The 9837-nt window shown below is 35.2% G+C and overlaps 2 protein-coding genes across 2 annotated transcripts; one reads left to right on the top strand and one right to left on the bottom strand.

Annotated features, from left to right (window-relative positions):
• Positions 1-1321: 1321 nt before the first annotated feature.
• LOC104777773 (uncharacterized) lies at positions 1322-6934 on the top strand. The gene is made up of 8 exons (XM_010502088.3): positions 1322-1453; positions 2235-4973; positions 5047-5164; positions 5266-5702; positions 5935-6045; positions 6145-6264; positions 6487-6585; positions 6687-6934. Exons 2-8 carry the CDS (start codon positions 4624-4626, stop codon positions 6802-6804), a joined length of 1353 nt encoding a protein of 450 aa, XP_010500390.2. The 5' UTR covers positions 1322-1453; positions 2235-4623; the 3' UTR covers positions 6805-6934.
• A 2-nt stretch (positions 6935-6936) lies between these two features.
• On the bottom strand, positions 6937-9736 carry LOC104777774 (uncharacterized). Its single transcript, XM_010502089.3, has 2 exons — positions 9143-9736; positions 6937-8850 (listed from the first exon to the last, which is right to left on the bottom strand). Exons 1-2 carry the CDS (start codon positions 9639-9641, stop codon positions 7151-7153), a joined length of 2199 nt encoding a protein of 732 aa, XP_010500391.1. The 5' UTR covers positions 9642-9736; the 3' UTR covers positions 6937-7150.
• Between the last annotated feature and the right edge of the window lie 101 nt (positions 9737-9837).

Below are 9837 nucleotides of genomic sequence, written 5' to 3'. Positions count from 1 at the left end.
ACAAATTTATATTATTCTTTCTTTCAATTTATTACCATTTTATTTTCTCTCAACCAACCACTCGCTGACATCAATTTTTACTCTGTCAAAGATTTGCTATGTATCCCCCAAGACACAGTGTCGATTCTTGGGGCTTATTGGGTGTGCAAAAACACCACAAATTCTCTTTTTTTTTTAGAATTCAAATTTTAAACGTTAAATATTTAGACTGTTATTTTTTTAAAAAATTAAACATAACACATGGTTCAATATTTTGTGTAATAGGTAGAAATAAGTTTATTTTCTCATAATGGTATGTTGGTTTACCATGGAATTTGTTTCTTATTTATTTTAATTAATTCAATTACTCTTTCTTAACAAATCTATTTTCTTTACACTTAACTATATAAAAATGTTTCCAAAATTTTAGTGATTACACTCATTTAATATATGAATTCAAACCTGAACATAGAAAATTACCAATATACATTTCAAAAAAAAAACTCTTCAAGCTAATAATAATAATAATAATAATAATAATAATAATAATAATAATAATAATAATAATAATAATAATAATAATAATAATAATAATAATAATATCAATGTTATTATCATAACAATAATAATTATTATAATTATCAGTGACTTATTCAAGATTAATATGCAATATAATGTAGTACTATATTGGCTTAAGACTTGATCTTCTGTATTTAGTTGGAGTAGTTGGAAGATGCATGAAGGAGCGCATGCGTTAAATGGATTTTGAAATTAAAAGAAAAAATGTGTTATGGTGATTTTGTGATGAAAGGTTTATCTATAGAATGTTTATAAATGAATGATTTCAAAACAATTTGACAATTAGCCCTTCCATGCATTTAGATGATCGAATAAACATTGCATTTTATTTTGAATAAGAATATTATGATCGAATTAAAAGTAAAATGATTTTGTTAATACTTAAGAGTGGTAAGAGTTTATGATTGGAAAAAAACGAAAAATACAAATCTATATAAAAAAAAAAAAAAAAATCACATAATATCTACAATAGCTAGAGGTATCAAAATGGGTCAAGTTGCATGGATCAATTCAACTCAATCCAAGCCATGAACCCTAATGAGTTAACAAAATTTATCCTAATGAGTTCATGAATAAAATGGATTAATCAGTTAATTGGTTTAGTGGATCAAATGAATTGAGTTTTCATGGGTAATGGTTTAACCATTTAATCAATTAATTCCATTTTTATTGAGTCAAATGGTTAAACCGGTTAAATATAACTAAAAATCTGTAAACCAATCAAAATGTATAAACCGATTTGCTTTGATTTTTTTCCCAAAACAGCTTCTTCATGATTTGTCTTCAGTTGTAGCAAGCCACCGTCACCGTGAGGAGAAAAATAGAATTTGGATCGGATCTTCGCCGGCGTGAACCAGGCAGCTGGTTCGCTCTTCTCATCTTCGCCTGAGTTCAGGTTTGTTTCTTCTCTCGTACTCTCTCTCCCTCCCTCTCTCCGTCTGTCTTGGTGTCTTTGTCTCTCTCTCGGTCTCTCTGTCTCATGGGTTTGATTATTGATTTAGTTTCTCCTTTAGTCATTGAAATCTCGAAGTGGGTTTCAGGTGTTACGGATTGAATCGTTGCATCTATCGTGATTTTTGGGTTTTGATATCTTAGAAACAAATTGACTCTGGGTTTTGATTTTTCGGTTTTGTTTTTTCTGGGTTTTGATATCTTAGAATCATTACTCTCAGTGTTTGTGTATCTAAGTGGCTTGTTCTCTTGATTTGGATTGTTAAACAAAAGATTATAGTGACTGATTTGGGTTGTTCTACAAGTAATCTTCTGTTTTCTTTTTCATTTGTCGGTGATCATCATATTTGGTGGTGTATGTCAAGTTTTCAGCAGTTGTATAAGAAACTGGATTGCTTGTTAGTTGTTAGATTACTTGTGTTTGTTTTAATGTTCATCATGTTCTTAAGTTATGGTCTTCGTATAGACCCGACACTTGTGTGATTCCTCAAGCATCTCCTTATGCTTCTGAATTTCTTTTTCCATACCTAAAATTCTTCTCTGTGACAAAACCAAAGGACTCTATCTGCCTTGTTAAAGCCACCACTTTCTCACGTTCATATAATGGTTGGAATAGTATTTTTTGGACTCGCTAGATATAATTTATAACTATACTCGTATGTGTTGTTGTTGAGTTGTCATTTTTGATGTTCTTGCTTCTCATAAATTGTGTGTATATGATGCAGATGACAAGGACGAGACCATCTATATATAATAGCAAACTCACTTTTGGGGGTCAACTTTAATCTAACGGATGAGATTGTTTCTATTATCTCATCTAACGGTTTAAAATTATTGATGATCCTAATAGTTGCAAGTTTTTTTCCAATAATCGTGTTTATTCGTCGTATCCCCATCTTTTAAAAATTGCACATTTTAAACCATTTGTTAATGATCTCAAAAGTTGCAATGTTTCGGTCCAACAATTGTGTTTCTTCGTTGCACCCCCAACTTTCCATGTTGGCACCGTTAGTTTTCACACCCTTTTGTTTTACACTTCTTTGTTGATATAAAGTTGCAATGTTTTGATCCAACAATTGTGTTTCTTCGTTGTACCCATACCTTTCAATGGCTGCACTTGTTAGTTTTCACATTTTTTTGTTTCACACCTCTTTGTTTTCACACTTTTTTTTTTCTTTTTTTTTTATATGCAGATTTTTATGAACTTTGAAAAGCGTTTTTGTTATTTGAGTATGATTAATGATCTCACCCTTTGTTAATGATCTCAAAAGTTTCAAAGACTCGATCCAACAATTATGTTTCTTTGTCGCACCCCCAACTTTCCATGTAGGCACCCGTTAGTTTTCACACCTTTTTGTTTTACACCTCTTTGTTTATATAAAGTTGCAGTGTTTTGATCCAATAATTGTGTTTTTTCGTCGTACCCCTTGACTTCAATGTTTGTACTTGTTAGTTTTTGCATATTTTTGTTTCACACGTCTTTATTTTTATATTTTTGCATCTTTTCGTCGTACCCCCATCTTCAAAAATCGCACCTATTAGTTTTTCACATTTTTTTACCCTTCTATGTTTTACACCATTATATTTTACACCTTTTTGTTTATTATATATAAAATTTTATGGAATACAAAAACAAGTTTCGAATTTATTGTTTTCTGAGTATTTTTTATACTTACAAGTTAATAAATAAAATCATAGATTTATATGTTTATATATTATAGCAAACTCACTTTTAGGGGTCAATTTAAATATAACTGATGAGATTATTTTTATTATCTTATCTAACTGTTTAGATTTGTTAATGATCGTAAAAGTTGCAATATTTTGATCCAACAATTGTGTTTCTTCGTCGTACTCTCAGCTTTCAATGTTCACCTTTGTTATTTTTCACACATTTTTGTTTCACACCTCTTTGTTTATATATATCTATATATATTTTTTATGGACCTTGAAAAGAGTTTTTGTTATTTGACTATTGTTTAATACCTCCAAATTTGAAAATTCTGGGTATTATTTTCTTTCAATTTATTAATCAACATTAATTCACTCATCTTTGTTAAAAAAATTGGATTGTTTTAATTATTGATTCATTCATCTAACTTTTGTTTGGTGTCGTTTTTCATCTAACTGTATTGGTCATCTCTTTCAAGTATTAATTTAGGTAATTAATTGTGATTTCTAATTTTTCATAGATTTATATTTTTAGTCAATTTGGTTGGTTGCAGTTGCAGCTATGAGCTTTTTCTCCCTAATTCTCTTATTAATTTTTTATAAAGTTCGATAGAATAATTATTTAAATTTTATTCTATGTGAATATTTTTCAAAATTGATTATCTGAGTATGATTCGGTAAACCTAGATTCATATATCTTTAACATTATTCTCTTATTGTCACTGAATCGATTTTTCATTTTTATATATATAACAAATATTTTATTTAACTAATTTGGTTAATTCATCTTAGTCATTATTTATAACTTTTATATTATACAATTAAAAAATTACCAAAAATGTTTTACTCGAAATGTGAAATTAACAATGTAAATCATTTCAAGTTTTCACTTTCCTAGTTGTTATAAAAGAAAATCCAATTTCTAGTGGAATAGAACATGAATGAAGCTTTCAAAACCCAAGGTTTCTACTTTCTAAAAGCTTGACTATGTTTTACACTATTTGCATTTATCTTTATCGATTCTAGGTTGGTTTATGTCGGGATTGTGATATGTGTTTTTGAAAACTTTTTTTTTTCTTTTGTGTGTAAAACGTTATTCATAATGTAATTTGTTGAGTTAATCATTTAACCATTTAACTCATTAGATTAAATGAGTTTATAAGTTAATCCAACTCATTTAGTTTAATGAGTTGGATCAACCTATGAACTCATTTAATCTAAACTCATTACCTCTAACAATAGCGTATGAATTTGTAATTTTAAAAATAAAGGGATAAAAAGAGAGGCGAGATATAAATTAAAGGTCAAATTGCAAATAGTCAAAAAACTTGTATTGCCTTTCTCCTTTATCCACTCGTTCGCCCGGCCTACCAAAAACCTTGCTAAAACCTTCTTCACTCACAGTCTCTGCCTCTGGTGAGATCTTGCCGGAGAGATATATAAATGTCGTCTTCCAGAATATTCCTAGTCGGAAACACAATATTCCGGCCCCACAAGCCCTCGTTTCCCCTCTCTTTCAATCGCTTCCCGTCTGTTGTATCACTCCGCTACCGATGCCTCTCCAGTGACGCCGCCACCGCAGTAGCAACCACCTTGGATTCGGATTTATCGTCTCCTCCTCCTCCTCCTCCTCCTCCTCCTCATCCATGGCCAGAGTGGGTATCTTTCGTGGATCGTTTGAAGACGAAAGGATATTTCACTAAAGACACCGAAGATGATACGGTTTACCAGGAGATGAATCTAGTTAAAGATGCTTGTCTCAGCTTCGCTCGTGATCGATACGACGTTCTCAGGTATTCAATTTCTCTAATTTTTATCGATCTTCAGTGTTGAGACTGATGATGTTGTTACTCTTTCTTGATGCAGATCCTTAACATCGGGAGATGTGCAAGCTCTTGTGGAGCGTGGATGCCCTAATCTCTTCAGAAAAACTGTGAATTCATCTAAAAGGATTCGAGCTCATGTTCGATTAGACGAAGGAGATGTATGTAATGTACACATGTTCCATTTAGTGCTATGGAGTTGTTATTGAGTTAGAGAGATCTTAACCCATAAGGAAAATGTTTACTTTTTTTTTTTATTTAGGTTTGTGGTTCTTGTGACCTTCGTAGCTCGTGTGATAGAGCTTATGTGATACTTAAGGATACAGAAGCTGATGCTCGAACTGTTGATGTTATGCGTTTGTTATTGTTCAATGCGCTTGATTCGATTGTTATCTCTCGTGGTGAGATTCCACCTGGTAAAGAACTTATTCACGAGTCTACAAGAAGACTTCTTTTAGAGTTGGTTGAGTTTAGTGAGAAGCCTCTAAGTCCTGCCTTGCCAAAACCTTCTTCCAAGGAATCTTTGGCTCCAAAAGAGAGGGGTTTTAAATCGAGGAATGATGAGCCGCCTTCTCAGCGTGTGGCTTTTAAATCGAGGAGTGATGAGCCTTCTTCTCAACGTGTGGCTTTTAAATCGAGGAACGATGAGCCTTCTCAACGTGATCGACCTCATTATAGTGCAGATTGGGCTTGTCCCAAGTAAGTTATTTCTATTGAATGATTAGCTTTGTATGCCTTGTTTCTACAGAAATTGGACTGACTCTTTATACACTGTGAATCCATTTTTTAGTTTCCTGAGCTCTTGTCTTCTAGATAATATCGTATCTCAGGTTGCAATAATGTTGTCAGAACACTGGTTTGAGATATTAGTGTTTTTTTTCAGTAAATTGACTTAATTTTTGGGGGTTTCTGCTTCTTTGTTCCTCTACAGATGCGACTTTGTGAACTTTGCTAGAAATGAAAGATGCCGAGAGTGCAATGAAGTCGCTGACAGACGACCTGCTGCTGCTGTTGTCAAGGAAGGTGACTGGCTATGTCCTGAGTAAGTCTAAATCTGAAAAATTACCAGTTTCTCTCGAAATCAAAAGTGTAAGACTTTTATATCACACCCTCATTGGTTATTTCCTTGCTCACTCCACAGGTGCAGTTTCTTAAACTTCACAAGAAACCAGAGCTGTCTGAAATGCAAAGCAAAGGGACCAAAGAAAACTTCAATGGTGAATGTTGTTGAAATGAAAAAAGGAGACTGGAACTGCACTGGGTAAGTTTCCCTTACCTCTCAAAGCCTTTACAGTATCATTTTTATTTTGCTACTATGTCTTCGCGTTTGTTTAAGATCATCAGCTGTATTTGCCCCTTAGTCTTTATGTTCATTTTTTTTTCTGTCTGCTAAGGATTGAAAGTGTGTAAAGGTCAATGGTATCTTATATATTTTGCTCGATTGCTCTGTACTGATCAGACTGTTTTGTATGTATATTTTCAGGTGTGGATATATGAACTTTGCTAGCAATAAACAGTGTCGACAGTGCCGAGAACAACGTAACAAGACACTAGCAGAGCCTGGAGATTGGGAATGCCCCTCGTGCGTCTCACTTTCTGTCTCAATTTCTTATTTAGTAATTTGGTATCTTCATATCCTAAACCGAACATTCTTGTTCCCATTGGCTCATGTTAATTTTGCAGATGCGACTTCGTGAACTTTAGGAGAAACGATGCTTGCAAGAAATGCGAGTGCAAACGACCTAGCGAAGCCAATATCGATCAAGAAGACCATACATGGAAGCCACCTGCCTTGCTGTAAACTTATGCTTATGGATTTACAGCGTGCTACTTCCTTTCAACTTGTTACAATTTCTTCTTCTCTTCGTTAAGTAATTTCCAAACATAAAAACAATTTTGAAGTAGAAAAATGGAAACGTAGTTTGTAGTCACGTTTATCGTCAAAGCTATTTTATATAGTCGAGTACAAACTATGTTATCTCTAAAACAAAACAAGCCATGCTTATACTTATACATAAGCTTCAGGGCCAAAAAAAAAAGTGCTAGTTTTTCGTTAGGAGTAGACCTTAGCTACTTACAACGTGAGAGAGACATAAGGTATGCACAAAACAACTGAGATTACGATGAGATCTGATTCATCAGTTAGCCTACATTTGAAATTTCACCTTCAGATTCCTTTTTCCCTCTTCTTTATCTTCCGAACCATGTTCCTTGAGACATGATTTTGGTGATGGAACGGACTTTTGAGGCTCCTGAGACAAAGGAACTTCGTTTACTTCATTGTCTTCGTCAAAAGGGTCGAGGCGGTACGTAACTTTACACCGTCCTAGTCTAAACTTTTTGGTCCTAGCAAATTGATAAGCCGTCACTGCATCTATACTCTGCATGAATACTACTTTCGCAGAGCTTTTCTCTGGGCTTACATCAGTTCTTGAAGCATCTATTTTCCCAAACACACTGAACCTCTTCAACACTTCTGATTTGGATGGGATATCCCCATGTCTACTCAATAACTTCATTTTCAAACATTTTGGATTAGCCAGCCGCATATCTTTCATCAGGTGTAGATTCAGTGGTTTATCAGTAGAGATAGATTGTTGGGCTGCTCTCTTCTTTCTCTTGGAGTTACGTGCAGATGCTTTGTTTCGACTTGCTTTCCTTTTGACACCAATGGATCTGACATTATCAACTGATCTCATCTGGCTTTCAACAATTGTTGCAACATCCAAATCTTGTAATTGTTCTGCAGGTGCAATGCCTGCATCATCAGAACTGAATTCTTTGTTTGAAGTGCCTGAAATATGTAGCGAACTCTGTCCTACCTCTACAATATGCGATTCCAATGCATCGTCAGACCGGTTTCCATGTGTTCCATTCAAACTCTTCCTATCTAACGACTGGTCGTTCATGGACTTGGCACTGAGTATAGATCTATCAAGCTTGTCTCTTGGGTTAGCATATGTTTTTCTCATTGAACAAGCTAGAGAATGACAGGCTCCCGGAACAACAAAAGCAACAGGCTTTGCCAAATATGCCTTGTCGTTACTGGCATCAAGCAAGGGTGATGACTGTTTTGCGGATGTCCCAGTTCTATCAACCGAACCGATGATGTCGTCATGTGTTTCAATTATAACATCAGAAGGTGTTTCTGATACAGCAACTCTTGGTTGAGCAGTATTAGTGGTGTCTTCCTCTATCATATCTTCAACAGCAGGTTCTGAATTCAGTAAGCAGACACTGTGCTCAACTTGACACCCTCTACTCGTGGACTGCTGACCATCGTCTTCATGATGAACAGCTGTCCTAGTTGTTTGTTTAACCGATGTCACAGTTGTATCAACCAAACCAATGATGTCATCATGACTTTCAATCATAACATCAGAAGGTTCTTCTGATACAGCAACTCTTGATCCAAGAATGTTAGTGGTGTCTTCCTCTATCATATCTTCCACAGCAGGTTCTGAATTCAGTAAGCAGACACTGTGCTCAACTTGACATCCTCGACTCCTGGACTGGTGACCATCATCTTCATGAACAACTGTCCTAGCCATAGTTTCACAAGCTCGCATGGTACTAGAATAAGAGTTAGGGTTCCTCGTATTCCATGTGCTAGAATAAGAGCTAATTCGAGGGTTCCTCGTATTCCATGTGCTAGAATAAGAGTTATGAACAGACTGGTCAGAAGAATAACAATGGATATCCTTGGGCAATGGACTCAAATCTCTACTGCTTTCAACGTCTGCATCCAATGTCTCAGGAAACATATAATCCAGGTCCACGCAGTACATCGTGTTTGAGGGATCAAGGTACCAATCTGATTCTTCAGAGCGATCCATTAGTTTTGCACCTGTACACATATTCACAGAATCATTTAAGAATACAAATCACAGAAATATCTGCCAATCAATTATTTCATCTTGATCAGGTCTGAACAGACTACAGAGCATATAAATATAACACTCGAATCTGGCTTTTTTTAAGTTCCTCTTAAACTAACGAAACAGTATCAATAGCTCTAAAGCATATAGAGAACAACACCAAATGAGTCTTCTTTCCCAATTGAACTGAGCATAAGCATAAGTAGTAACACAAAAGAACAACAAAACCCCAAAAAACAAAACGAGAATTTTCACACTTACTTGCTTTGATTTCCTCATAGACGGATTCAGAACGCTTAAAATCAACAGCATATCGCCGAAAACTAAGGATCCGAGCGCTCGAACAATTAGTCTTAGCTAATCTCCGTAGAGGCACTTGTATCGAAACGGCCATATCTCGAACGAAACACAAAGCTGAAGAATCAGATGAGTTTGGAAACCACGGTAGAGAGTTTCCACTATCGAAGTACGGCGATTCAATAAGCGGCTGACACGGACACCATAACCCAAACGAGATATTCCAAAAGTGAGCTCGTAAAGCTCGATTCACAAACCGACGAAACCTCCATGAATCTGAAACCAGGGCTTCGAAATTACGATCGAAGCTTCGAATACATGGCTTTGGAACGTAGCGCGGCTCAATTAGGCCGAAGAAGGAGACTAGAACTCCAACCGGTACGGATGGATTAAGAATCCGACCCGGAATCCATGTATCTGAAAGGCTTAAGCTTACCCAAACTAGCTCCCCTCTGTCCCACATCTTCTTCACCGATGAAATTAGGGTTTAAAGCTTTCTCTCTCTGATACTATCACCGTGACAAGACCAGAGAGAAGAAATTGTAAAAGTTGTCCTGTAACGTCTCTTCTAAAGCTTTTTGTAATTTAATTGAATTGCACTTCATGCTGTTTCAGACTCTGAGTAACCAAACTACTCGCCGTTTAATAAACGTTATGCT

The sequence above is a fragment of the Camelina sativa genome, chromosome 3 (assembly GCF_030686135.1).
Source record: "Camelina sativa cultivar CO46 ecotype springtype chromosome 3, ASM3068613v1".
Lineage (NCBI taxonomy): Eukaryota > Viridiplantae > Streptophyta > Magnoliopsida > Brassicales > Brassicaceae > Camelina > Camelina sativa.
Note: the sequence above shows the minus strand (reverse complement) of the source record. Positions and strands in the feature narration are given on the sequence as shown.

Excerpts from the sequence above, each read along its gene's own strand:
- LOC104777774 (XM_010502089.3), bottom strand. The coding sequence starts at position 9,641 with ATGTGGGACAGAGGGGAGCTAGTTTGGGTAAGCTTAAGCCTTTCAGAT. Across the intron at positions 8,851-9,142 it reads CTATGAGGAAATCAAAGCAA|GTGCAAAACTAATGGATCGC; the intron begins GTAAGTGTGAAA and ends ATATGTGTACAG.
- LOC104777773 (XM_010502088.3), top strand. The coding sequence starts at position 4,624 with ATGTCGTCTTCCAGAATATTCCTAGTCGGAAACACAATATTCCGGCCC. Across the intron at positions 4,974-5,046 it reads GATCGATACGACGTTCTCAG|ATCCTTAACATCGGGAGATG; the intron begins GTATTCAATTTC and ends TTCTTGATGCAG. Across the intron at positions 6,586-6,686 it reads GGAGATTGGGAATGCCCCTC|ATGCGACTTCGTGAACTTTA; the intron begins GTGCGTCTCACT and ends TTAATTTTGCAG.